This window comes from Trichomycterus rosablanca, chromosome 22 (genome assembly GCF_030014385.1).
Source record: "Trichomycterus rosablanca isolate fTriRos1 chromosome 22, fTriRos1.hap1, whole genome shotgun sequence".
NCBI lineage: Eukaryota > Metazoa > Chordata > Actinopteri > Siluriformes > Trichomycteridae > Trichomycterus > Trichomycterus rosablanca.
The window spans coordinates 4,739,077-4,752,630 of NC_086009.1; the positions used below are offsets into that span (position 1 = coordinate 4,739,077).

Genomic DNA, 13,554 nt, shown 5'->3' on the forward strand with positions numbered 1-13,554 from the left:
GTAGGGGTTCGTGGCATATACTGTACGTTTGAATGTCAAAATATTTAGGAAGATATTCAGCAACTGATTTTTTGGCCAGGTAGGCATCTACACAGACACAATTGGTTATATCTGAGGGGAACCATGTGGCTGTAGCCCATCAATAAATTGGAATACCGTCCAGAATATTCCTGATAGAAACCGACCTGCCATGGTTCCGCCCAGGATGGAGCGACTGATAAAAACGCTCATCCGATTTTATACTCAAGTCAATGTTTAACAATAAGTCAGTTTAACAGTCAGTCGAACATGATTTATGTTCACCATGATTGCAGCCAATTGTGTTTAATCTACAAAGCTATTCTTAAAGCACAGCTCAAAAAGCATATTAGGAGACAGTAAACCCAGCATTTTACAAAAAGCATACATTTATTCTCACCGTGTTCAATGTGTAAAAAAAGCTAACTGTGATACTTTACAAACAGGGAAAGGCCGAACCTTTCCACTAGATGAGGAGTGACTGGAGTAGATAGACGTGAGAGAAAAGGACGCAGTTCCTGAGTTACTCTCACCAGCCGAACCGTGAGACGAGCTTCTCCTGGTCACCCAGGTCTTTCTGTACCTTCTTTCTCATGTAGAAGATTGGACAATCTCGACTAAACAGAAAAACAGTGTTTAGGAACTCGGATGTCAGTAAATATGACATCTAGCCATTTTTAGCCAACCAACACTAATGATTAATGAGATCTCAAACCAAGTTGATTCATTAAAGGAAGCATTTGCTAAATGAAATTCATTCCGACAGTTTCGATAGAACATCTTAAGTGCACATATACATACACACCTGGTACACAGCACATCTTCATGCAGGGAACCTTGACAGCGCTGACACTGAGTCCAAAGACGAGAGAATTTCTCTTCCAGGGATGAGAGGTGAGCAATCTGAAAAACATTTTGTATAGACAGACAATTATTTAAGATCTGAATATCTAATATCAGCTTAGTAGTTTTAATTTCACCTATAATTGTATTTAAATGATGCACAAATCTACCATGTAGAACTGGGTAGAACAGCAAAAAGCTTCTTTTTAAACACCGAGTCATTCATGAGTAATTTAACAGCACTCCAAAATACTAATCGAACAAGTAATATTACATATAAAAAATGATTAAGAATTGTTTCCAGCTGATCTAATATTTAGAGGTCACCACAGTGGATCTGGTCCACATACCAGACTTGGGAGGGTTGCGTCAGCGTAAAAACTGCTATTTTTATCCAGACTTGGGACTAGTACTAAGAATGCACTGTGAAGTGCACCTCCTAATGGATAGGCTGTTTCACAGAATCCCCAGGAATAATATAATAAATAAAATACTGGTAGCTTGGATACAAGATTTGCTTATCTTGGTCACCTGGACTACTGATTTGTCCACCTTTAGTTCCCATATTACTAGACTGATCAACAACAACCATTGATTCACTGATTTACTGCACTGGGTGACTATCAAGCCCTTGGTGACATTTATCAGCTTTGTTATGCTGTGCTGGTGTCCTCCAAAACACACCTCTTTCTGATAGAGCTCAGACTCTTTCTTCTTGCAGAAGTCACATACAGCAGCTACAGAAAAACAGAATGAAGAGGAACAGATGAACACCTTGTTTAAATCCAGGAACATAATTCCAGTGCAGAGCAGGCTCATTAATGAAAGGCTTTGTATGAATCAGTTTTAGGACTCCAACGTACCGTCGGTTTTGAGAACTGCTTTGCAGCCGATGCATGTGCTGCGCTTCTGGGCAAAGGCCATGAGGCCACCTACCCTAGAGGTCAGAACAGTCTTACAGCGTGTGTGATCTCCCTCTGAAACAAAACAGCACAAGAACAGCGGTTAAACTAGAACATTTTTTACACAGTAGCGAGAATCAGTGGTTCTGTTAATGATGGGTAAAGCACCGGAACTCATAACATGGCACTCCATGATATATCACGATTTAAAACCAGAGCTCGTTGTATATAACTGAAAGTATGAAGTCATACAGATGTAGCTGTGTTTACACATACAGACTTTCCATTACTCACTGAGTAATACACTCTCAGCCTTGGTCTCTCCCAGTATGGGCTCAAAGATGCGCAGTAGAGGTTTAGACAACTGTTGCTCCAGGTAGTACGCCGTGTCGATAGGTATATTGTTCTCTAGCACATAAATCGGATCCTGTTCAGGCAGAAATGCAAAAATATTGCTGTTAATGGACAGTTAAACAGCTCAGCTTCTCATGTTGATACTACAACACCAGCAGAAACAAGCATCAACTACATGAACACACAGTAACTACATTTTAACTCAGGATAATTGCTAGGCCATACACATATTCACCTATTTTTATTCTTACAGTCAAGCTACTTTGGTTATTTGCTCTGTAATTGTTCTGACAGGGATATTTAAGGTGTGTGAACTTCAGAAAAGCTTTTTTTTTTTTTTTTACCTGAAACATCTTTTAGAATAAAACTAAATGCAATCTGCACAAGAGCATTTTTATTTTCTAACTTACTGTCTAACCACAAACAATGACCAAATGCTCGTTTACCGCACATGATTTTATTTACAAACAGCACCCACTGACCTCGGACTTCATGTACGCTGCCACTCCTTTGGCTGCTTTAATGATGACGTATGGAACCCGATCTCCAAGGTTAGGGGCACTTCCGGCATCGCGCTTTCGCATCCTGCATGCACAGAAATACACAGATCACTATTAAACCACAATGCAACAGTATATTTCATACAAAAACAACTGTATGCTGTATGCACTCATACACACCTCTCTGCAAGTTCCACATGGGCCTGTTTACCAGCGTACTCCTGCGCTGTGCGAGTCAGCTCCTTGGTAATGACCAGCTGACTGATGTCAATACGATTACACAGTAGGTCCGAGATCACCTCTTTAGCATGAGCTACAGCGCCATCAGGATCTCTGCAACATACAAGTGTATTATTATCTCACTCTCGCTCAAGATCATATGGCTCAATTAATTTAAAAACAATGCCTATGAATCTTAACCAGCCATTTTGGAAACGTTTTAAAGAAACGTTATAGACACTTAAGTGTGGATTTGTGTACCTGTCTATGAGAGTCTTTTGGAGGCACATGTTGATAAGGTTCGCCACAAGGGGGCAGTTGTCTCGTCTCACAGTCTCTATTCCCTTGCAGTCCATCTTATCATGATGCTCTGCACTGGAGGAGAAGTAAAGCCCTGCATACCTCTTCTTATTGATCAGCAAATAGGGATAGTACACCTGGAATAGAATAAAACAAAGCAGACATGTTTTATAAGTAAGTGTTTCATACATGATCACTGTATTGCTTTTCTACATCCCTCCCAGCACCATTTACCTTCTCAAACTCTAGTTTGATTGGGGGAACGAAGTGAGAAGAAATCCATTCGGCGGCCTCTTTTCCCATTTTCATAGCATCCTGCACGGTGTCAACACCCAGTTTCACCATTACAGAGTCTGTGTCTCCATAGATGACCTAAATACAGAAAAAAAACAGAAGCCAACATTCATCAATACAGCTTACCGGACAGGTCACAAATCATCAGGTGTTTTCCAGATGCTGGGTAACTGGGGATGTATTACCTTGGCATCTGCAGGAAAGCCATTAGCGACAGTGTACTTAGATTCAACAAGCTGTTTGGTCTGTTCAATCATCTGCCTACCAAAGCCTGTTACACTCTGTACAAACACATCCAAAACATGTCGGTTACAGTCAGTCCTGCAGTGATAGAATCGTTCCACTGAGGTTCTTGATCAGGTAAAGAGTAAGACTGACCTGTGAGATCTCCAGGCAGGGCAGTTTGCCCACCTGTGCCCCGGTAAAACCATACACAGAGTTGGCACTGATCTTCAGAGCTAACTGTCTGCCATCCAGCACCTGCTTCCTAAATGGGTCAGTCTCCTTCTTCAAATCAGTCTTCGCCCTGAACGCACAACCAAAAAAAGATTAGGCACGTTCATTTCTGGTTAATTTGTTGTAGGATTAAATATTTCTGGGACTAAAACGTAGCTCTGTCAGCTTTAGATTATTTTTTTTTAGATCATGTGTCATGTTTTGTACCGATTTTCAACCAGACCCATCATCCTAACAAACCAACAGGTGGTGCAGGGCCCAAATATTACTTATTGTATAGTATTTCTGGAGCTCGTCATCAAAGTCGAACACCTGGCAACCCTACTTACAACCATGAACCCTGTATCTTATTAAAGCAAAGTAAACAATCGAACCCCCCATGGATATCATCACTGCGTGTAGACACCCTGGTTCCTATGCCCCTGCACATAGCTGCACATGTGTGTGATTATGTGTTACTGTATGTGTTTATTCTCACCTCTTGCGGGCACTTAGCAGGTTCTCCAGAATCTCTGGGAGAAGACCCTTTCTCACTGAGCTTTTCACAAAATAATCACCTGTAGGCGTCTTGATAAAGTCATCTGAAGAGAGACTGTGCACACATTCCACAATCAATATGACACGATCATAAGCACAGGCAAAACAAATCAAATATGACATCTGTTTTAATACAATAGACACCAGTACAAATAAATTAATTAAAAAACATAGGCTCAATCTGTATCTTACCCCAGTTTTTCTGCCTGGTCTTTCTGCAGCAGTGCAGTGTAGCACAGGTTATGCGCCATCATAATTGACGGGTACAGAGAGGAGAAATCCAGAGTGGTTATAGGGATGCTGTAGTACCTGTTCACACACACACATACAATACAGTGAACAACTAGAATACGTTTACACATGAATCAGCCAAAATTGCAAGCGTAAACACACTGGGGGTGGCACAGTGGCTCAGTAGGTAGCACTGTCGGCTCAAAGCAAGGAAGTCCTGGATTCGATTCCCAGGTGAAACAGGTCAGGTCCTTTCTGTGTAGAATTTGCATGTTCTCCCCATGTCTGTGTGGGTTTCCTCCGGGAGCTCCGGTTTCCTCCCACAGTCCAAAGACAAGCAAGTGAGGTGGATTGGAGATACAAAATTTCCGTGTTTGCTTGAACTGATGAATCTTGTGTAACCAGTAATTACCTGTCCTGTCATGAATTATCACCAAAAGTGTGTAAAACATGACGTTAAAATCCTTTTCAATAAATAAACCCAGTTTTACGGCTTCTCATGTAAAAGCAGTTTGGTTAAGGTACGTATACTCAGTGTACAATATGAGCCACAGAAAAGAACATTAAACCATAAACAGGCGCGACACTCACCCTTTCTCTGGCTCAATGACGGTGGCTCCAGTATAATCCTCTCCTCCTTCCGTCTTTACCACAGGCATTACCAAGTCCTGCTTCACCGCCTACACAGACCCAGCAAACATCTGTGTGAATTACTAATATGACTATAGGTGTGTAATGCGTGCGGTGGTACGGTTTCACCTACATGTCGCAGTAACTGTGACACGACTTTAATCTGCTGGCCTCGGGAGAGCAGGTAGGTCAGAGGCACGCCTGTGACTCTGGCCATCTCCATGTAGTTAATGACACACATCAGCTTCTGCAGCAAGCGCAGCGGTAGGTAGGCATCCTTCAGACAGTACACGGCCAAACGTCTCCTTGTCTGCTCATTTCCATTCTACAAGCAGAGAACAAGACAAAGAAACACAGAGAGGAGGTTCTTCTGTTAAAGTAAACAGAGGTCTGAGCAAGCCTAATTCTGAAGCACAACACTAGTTTTCCCCTCACCCTTCACCGGCTCCCATTCTATGCCTGCTTGATTTATCAAGAGTCACGCTGCACTGTACCACATCTACCTTATTTCATTTGTACAAAAGCAAAAATTATTTTATATTATTCAATTGGTTAAAAATACAACCCTCGATCTGATAAAGAAGCACCAGATCACCACACACCCAGTCCGTTATGTGTCCAATCTTTGGCCGCTTCTTATCGCCGGCCAGTGTGGCTCCACACACACAGCTATATCACATACGGAGAGCCTTCTGTCTTTCTAAAAAGCTATAACAAAAAGTTTAATTGGCTATACCTGCAGATCTGTGATAATGGAGTGCTGGACGTCTTCCTTCTGCTCTTGAAGGAAGTGGAAACTGACAGCGTTGAGGGTGTACGAGCGCAGTTTATAATCCCTTAACAGCACCTGAAGCAGAGAAGGAGTGTTACATTAAGCTGGTTTTCGGTAATCACAGAGATGTACTTGGCACTAACATATTGCATGAGGGCTACATGATTTTCACCGTCTTAGTTATGTTTTAAAATTGCATTGAGGATAAAATAAAGTCAATAGATTCTGAAAGAAATGTACTTCCTTCACGATTCATGGTCATGTTGCCATTTTAACAAAAAAAAATGTACATCATCACCTGCAGAAGGTCAAACTGCACTCTCCCCTCCATGTTGACAGATTTGTTTTCTCGGCGGCCCATCTGTTTGCTCTGGAAGTTGGAGTCCTTTATGACAGACTTGATTCCTCGCACCCGACCCAGGTAGGGAAAAAAATTCACCTAAAGGAAAAACCATATAGTTAGGCATATCCATCACAAGCCTATTATTCATTGGTTTGTAGTGGCCACATGCACACACTGTATATCAGGACTACTGACAAATCTTTAAAAACTACTATTTTACAAACATTTTGGTCTGCTTGGGTGGCTAAAACCAAAATAAACTACAGCCAGGGTAGTCAAGGGTGTCCACAAGAGCAAATCCTGCTTAGACTTCTAATGCCAACACACCTTTAGAGCAGCAGATCTGTTGAGGAGGTACGGCAGGTCAAAGTTCTGAATATTGTAGCCTGTAATGATATCAGGATCCACCGTCCTTACAAACTCTGCCCAACTCTAAAAACACACAACACAACCAATTATTACCGTTTATCTATTCAGAAATATCAAGCAGGATGGTTACTGGATAAGTGCATGTGTACGTCAAGTATACCTGCAGTAGCTGCTTCTCCTGAGTGAAGCAGAGAATCTGAGAGCCTACTATACTAGCGCAGCTCTGCAAGGTGAAAACGGTGCGTATAAACGGCTCCTTCTCTCCCTGACGCTGCACCATGGAGGCAATCTGAATCACAGGGTCCACCTCAGCTTCAGGAAACACACCTAAACACAGACATTAAAAGGTCTTAATGGGAGAATGAATCTTTTTCACTAGGAAACACTGGGCATAAGGTAGAAATACCCTGGACGCAGCACCAATTCATTGCAGGGCTCTACATATTAACTACATATTTCTTTCAATAGAACACGCACCTTTCCTGCCAGCACACTCGATATCAAAGCTGAGGACCCTGAGAGGAGCGATTCTCTGCCAGTCTCCCTCTGCTGGGTGACTGATCAGATCAGTCCATCCCACATCCACCTCATACTGACACAATGACACCTTTTGAAGACAGAGAGAAAAACAAAAAGCTTACATTATGGGATTTTAATGATTTCTGACTAAATAAATGGAACACAATTCTTTAGCCAAGGTCCCTTCATACATTAAAAGTTCGTCTTTATCTATAAAACTGTTGTAAGTGTGGATTGAGAAGAGTAAACATGGACACAATACCTCCTCTATTGGGAATAAGCCATGTTTACTGTCCTGCCATTACCTTTCCTGGATCTTTGGAGTCGGTCTCCCCGGAACTCTTTTCCTTTCTGAGTTTGTACTTTCCTTTAGGTAGTTCAATCCAGCAGCAGCCCACTACATCACTGTCCACCATAAACCTGATGTTTACACACATGGGACAAATTTTATGAACAGTTGACAAACTACTTACTATATTCTAACCATAAATTGGATGCAATTAGTTCGTCTTGCAGGTCCAGACCTAGTTGCAGTTCTGTTAAGATTTTGGTTTAAGGTGATGAGAAACAAATTCTCAGGGTAGAAACAAATTTAGTAAGCCAATCACACCTGATAAAGGCAGAGTTTAAAATTTAAGCAAACTGTGTCACAGACTACACACAGAACTTATGTCCTATGTACAATTTAAACAGCAAGATACAATAACGCAAGATACATAAGACATGCAAGATACATGTTCAGTAAATACCAATGCACAAGAGTTTAACAGTGCGCTGTTAACCATGTGTAAGGATGCAAATAATTACAATGCATTGACAACACTCCACTTCCAGCCCACTAAATAAATTGTTCAATTTTTTGCAGCACACACACCTGATCTCGAAGTCAATGTTGGCCTCGTAGGTAGAATAGTTCTGAATGGGAAAGTTTGCAAACTTAAAGCCCTGCTCCAGTAAGCGTTTTGCTGGGGCAACAAGACGTGGCATCGCCATGGTGATTCGAAGAAAGTCCAAAATACGCTTGCCATGGTAGCCATACATACCTTGGTAGGGACAAGAGACAAAAAAAATAGTCAAAAAAGTGAAGAGGAACCAATCACACACTGTCTCTAGCCACATGTATTAGATGTATTACAATACTTACTTTCTTTGCGGGTGATGTCCACTGCCAGCACAGTGACCGATATGTTGTCTTTGTTTGAGCGCATGTCTTTCAGCACTACTGAGTTCAACTCTTTCTGGAACTCTGACAGGTGAGATCTAGTAAAGCCTGAAAGAAGGAAGGATAAGTCATGTGTCTGATATTTTATCTTATTTTCATCATCCGCTTTATCTTGGTCAGGGTCGCGGCAGGTCCGGTTCCACTAGGAAACACTGGACACAGGGCAGGATAACCCTGGACAGGGCTCAGTTCATCACAGTTCATCAGAGTTTTGGACCACAACCCACAATCCTAAGTCAGACATAGCGAATCATGTCTGTGTAGACGCCCAGTCGGCAAATAGCACTGCTTAGATCGAACCTTGATCTCAGCTGTGATGGGCTAGCGTAATAGACTGCTGCCTCAACAAGTTAATAAACAAATTATTCTGTATACACAAACATACGATTGGTCAACACTGCTATAATGTACCAACACTTATAAGCCCCCACTGAAGTGATATTGAGTGTGAATTACCAGTCGGTGCAGGGATGTAAAAATATGGTGCAAATCCATGTATATGACAACAGACACTGTTCCCATCGTCCGTCACCCCGAACATACGAACAATCGGAACCTTCCCCTGAATCTGTCCTGGCATCCCGGCCACTGCAGAACCTACACACACACACAAACACACACACATGTAACAGGAATAATAAAAGAGGAAATACACATAGTTTTTGTCTTATATTCTAATTGTGATCTTTACCCAGGTAATAATCCAAGTCAATCTGCTGGAATATCAGATTGTCTTTATCCGGATGAAGAACCGGCGCATGTGGCCGACGCCAGCGAGGGTTCAGATCAGCCGAGAATAAGTCACCTATGAAAAGCACACAGAGTGAAAACAGACACCTCTGATTCCGTACAATCTCCCTCATCAGTTTTTTATTTATTTGAATACTGACCCACTGGGATGACATGATGACCTGCCTGGCCCTCCCCAGATTCCACCTCCATGTCCATTTCATCAAAGAGGGCAAGCTCCTCTTCAAAGTGAGATGGGCCATCCTCCCACTCCGGGCCTGGTTTGCCCTTTTTAGGCTGAGAGGAGCCCAAAGCAGGTCCTCCATTGCGCCTCTTAAAATCCATTCTTAGCAGCTACACAGAAACACACAAACACGAGGTCAAATGTGCTTCAGACATGGTTAAAAAATCCAGACACCAATTATTGACACCATTAGTACTTTGTTGCAAAGCTGTTGTTGTTGGCAATTACATGTTACACAGAACAATATGATCAAATCTGATTTTTTTCAGGGCTGTAAACACAATAAAATTTAGATATGCTCCAAATGCCCCCCTGCCCAGGGGCGGCTCGTTCCTTAGGGCGATCGGGCGACGCACCACCAAAGGGAAGAAATTTTTCTATCACAGCTGTGACTGTTCTGGAGTCTGTCTTGCCTGTGAATATCGTAGTCCAATCAGCGTCAAGTTGTGTTCCGTACAGTACCGCCCCTTTTGGGGTGATTTCAGTCGCCCCGGATTGCTCTCATAGACTCTTATTTTAGGATTATTTTTTTTCAAACTGCAGGCGCTGCAATATATTCTGAATGGCTTCCGGGAGGGCTCGCACTTACGTGCTTGCGTCACACGTAACCTGGTGTCGCGATCTCGTCACCATGACTACCATCACCTCAGTTCGGAGCAACTCCATGGTGTCAAATCGTCATAGTAATCAGGATAAATTAGCGACTTAAGAATTAGGGTCACCCAGACCAAATTTAAACATCAAGCAAGTATCTACAAATAGGGGAAAATCATATAAGTTACAAGTAAATTACAACTAATGTCATTTTTAAATCGTGAATTGTGATTGCACTTATTGTAGCTCCCCAATTGTTTAATTGTACTTCTTTATTCATTGCATCAGTTGCAATTGTTTGCTTTACTTAATTTTATGATTAATGTTAAAGCTGGTCTCTCTCCATGTTCAAAGTTATTTGTGAGGGCAAACTGACAGACTTAAGATGTTAATTATTTAAGCTTTAATTTACCCATCGAACGGGTCACCTTGGCCATCATCGCAACAATTGCCCCCCCTGAGAGATTTGGCAGGAGCCGCCACTGCCCCTGCCCCAACTAGGGCAGTAATGTTTCAGAATGTTTCAATCTGTCATGTGATACGCATACTTTTTGCAGAACAAACACACGCTGTTTGTAATAAAATGGCATTTATTGTGGTTTATTGATGTGAATATAATAAACGGAAAACGTGACGATAACAATAAACAGCAACTGTGCGTAACACTGTTAACCCAACTGTTAAAGTTTATTCAGAGTGACACAAAACTGCCACAATGTAAACATTCCTTCTGACGTAAAGACAGACTGGAACCCTAAAACGATGCAGCTACGACATTTTAAGTTTTATTATTTGAGAACAGACTTGACAAGTCAGGTAGCTTGCTCCATTAGCAAAGTCCGCGTCTTTTTTCCCCACCCGTATCTGACACGAGCCCGCCTCCTGCGCTACGATTTGCTAACACACAGTAATCATGAGCGAGTTAACCAATCACACAACAAGACGCGCCTTCCACTATCCAATCACAGCGTTGGAACTAGAACTTGTCAAAAAACAGGTAGGAATAATAGAACATATTATCAAACTGCTAGCAAACAAACCAAGGAAGCCTCGGTTACCTAACAGTGAGTATATTAGATAAGCTAAAACAGAAGAATCAGCGCAAACACGCATTTATAACTCCACACAAGACACGATACAGATATTGTTTAAGCACATACCGGTAATCCGGAGTAAGAACTGAAGGAGTCTCGCGCCACTTCTGACCGACTCGAGCCCGGTTTCGTTTTCCCGGCAAAACTGCGCAGAACCCGGAGAGGTCGCTGATTGGTTAAAACCCAGGTTCCACAGCAAGGCCACGCCCACAATAACGACCATGAAGGTTTATTTTTAATAGTTGGTAAACATGAACTGGTTATTATTGTATTAATGTTAAAGCATATTTTTTGTAATATACCAATATATATTAAGTGTACTGTTATGTTCACTGTATACTGTTTCTTTAAATAAAATTAGAATTAATAAATAAATAAATAAATAAATAACGAATATGAACCCAAAGCCCAGAAATGGGTAGAGAAGCAAACAATTACTTCATTAAAACCTTTTGAGTAAATGTAGTGTTATTAAGTATTGTTGCTTACAACGGTAACTCAAAATCTTTAAATTACTAAAGTAATAGTATGTAGTTCCTTACTGTTATTACTGTTATTAAAACACAATATGGCCAAAAGTATTTGGACACCTGACCAGTGGCGTAACTAGGAGCTCATGGGCCCCAGTGCAAAAAAAAAAGCAAATTATATATATATTATATATTATAATATAAATTATATATATTGCAGTGAGGTGGGTGGCCCCTGCCATGGGCCCCAGTGCACCTGCCCCCCCTGTAGTTACACCACTGCACCTCACCATAAGCTTGTTGGACATCCCATTAAAAAACAAACACTATTTAAATAGAGTGACCTCAGTGTGATCCTTTTAGCTATAACAGCTATAACAGTCACTCATATAAGAAGGCTTCTTACAAGACTTTGAAGTATACCTGTGGGAATTTGTGCCCATTCAGTCAAAAGAACCATTTGAACGGCTGGGCAGTAATGTTGGTCAAAAAAGCAACAATTGACCCTTCTTTATGCTTTAGCTTTCTTGTAATATCACAGGCTATTGTACATTTAAAAATGAATGAGTACCACCAATGTTCAGTAACAATATTTTAATTTAGTACAAAGTATTTTTACTTTCAAATCACCCCACCTCAAAATACATATTAAACTGATCATTGTTTACATCAAATAAATTAGTATTATGATGGTTTTTTGCTGTGTTTACATGCTACAACTGCATGTAACAATTTGGTTTTAACTAATTTGAAATGTTAAATTGGAACTTGGTTAATATCACTGTGCCTTATTTCACACTGTATTTAACCTTACATGTAAATGCATGTACATTATCCACACTAGCGAAGGACGGCTGCAGACTTGATCTGAAACTGGTGATCTTAGGACACACTGAGGAATCCAGCACATCATCCATAAAATTAACGCTTAGCTTAAAAAAAGACAAGGGCTGCAAATAACACAATTCTCCAACATCTTTATTCAGGAAACACAATACATCTTGATTGTAACTTGTTTAAACTACATTGATTGGTCTTTTAGATAACAGAGGAACAATAGAACATGTGGAAGTGGTTTTGTAAGGCAACTGGTTATTATAGAATTTAATCACAAGAATTTAATTAATTTCTAAATATATGTAATATGTATATAAGTAATAGGCAGCAATTTTGATCCCCTACCTGTCACATATTAAATCTCAGGTTTGTCCCTTAACCTGATTGAAGCTCTAAAGCAACTGAGTCCCTGAGTGCAAATTTACTTATTTACCCAATACCATGATGGGGCAAGTCTCCATGAAACAAAATCTACAAAAAAAAGTGTAAACATGTCATTAATGGCAAGCTAAACCATGAAAGAATAAACAGTAATCACACAAAATCAAATGGAATGAATCAGTAATCTAAGCTTCAGTATGATTCTCTGCCTAAACTAACATTTGCAATGTTTTGTGCAAATCACAGCATTTTGTTTTCTTATTGTCATTTTATTTTTATAATAATACTGCTGTATCATTTTAAACAATACATTGCACTCCAGTGAGTACCCCAGTGGCACATTTATTTTAAAGGCACCTAATTCAAACAGCTGAAGTAAAGATAGTAAAGATTGGTTCTATGATTATTTCTGTAGGATTGTACTAATTATGATTTATGGAGTGGATGGCTGTGAGTAAACAAGAACTGGTTTGTATGATTTATCTTTGGTTTCGTTCATGCTTGAGGAGGACGGAGAACTTCCAGGCCTCAATGTAATGTTCCAGGAGGATTTCATCAGGAAACAACTCCTGCACATCTGGAGCGACATCCTTGTCTTTGCGTTCTATGTAGGAAATCACGGTGTCTTTCACGCTGGTAACAGAGAACAAGACATAAAAACATACATTAAAACCAATTGTAGGTAATAGCATGAGT

General features: G+C 40.7%; 2 protein-coding genes across 2 annotated transcripts in view; both read right to left on the reverse strand.

Moving 5' to 3' along the window:
- Window positions 1–389: 389 nt before the first annotated feature.
- pold1 (polymerase (DNA directed), delta 1, catalytic subunit) lies at window positions 390–11,279 on the reverse strand. Its single transcript, XM_063018730.1, has 27 exons — window positions 11,237–11,279; window positions 9,400–9,592; window positions 9,201–9,314; window positions 8,966–9,106; window positions 8,432–8,557; window positions 8,162–8,330; window positions 7,593–7,707; window positions 7,246–7,375; window positions 6,929–7,095; window positions 6,727–6,831; window positions 6,355–6,495; window positions 6,021–6,131; window positions 5,418–5,609; window positions 5,246–5,334; window positions 4,616–4,732; window positions 4,365–4,478; window positions 3,809–3,956; window positions 3,616–3,711; window positions 3,371–3,508; window positions 3,098–3,273; window positions 2,798–2,950; window positions 2,600–2,702; window positions 2,058–2,190; window positions 1,725–1,838; window positions 1,546–1,598; window positions 824–921; window positions 390–635 (listed from the first exon to the last, which is right to left on the reverse strand). Exons 2-27 carry the CDS (start codon window positions 9,581–9,583, stop codon window positions 548–550), a joined length of 3,315 nt encoding a protein of 1,104 aa, XP_062874800.1. The 5' UTR covers window positions 9,584–9,592; window positions 11,237–11,279; the 3' UTR covers window positions 390–547.
- A 1,312-nt stretch (window positions 11,280–12,591) lies between these two features.
- rnf213a (ring finger protein 213a) overlaps window positions 12,592–13,554 on the reverse strand; it is a 54,989-nt gene continuing 54,026 nt past the window's right edge. Inside the window, exon 69 of the mRNA XM_063019046.1 lies at window positions 12,592–13,491. Coding sequence (XP_062875116.1) covers window positions 13,338–13,491 — 154 coding nt within the window. The 3' untranslated portion in view covers window positions 12,592–13,337. The remainder of the gene's footprint in view (window positions 13,492–13,554) is intronic.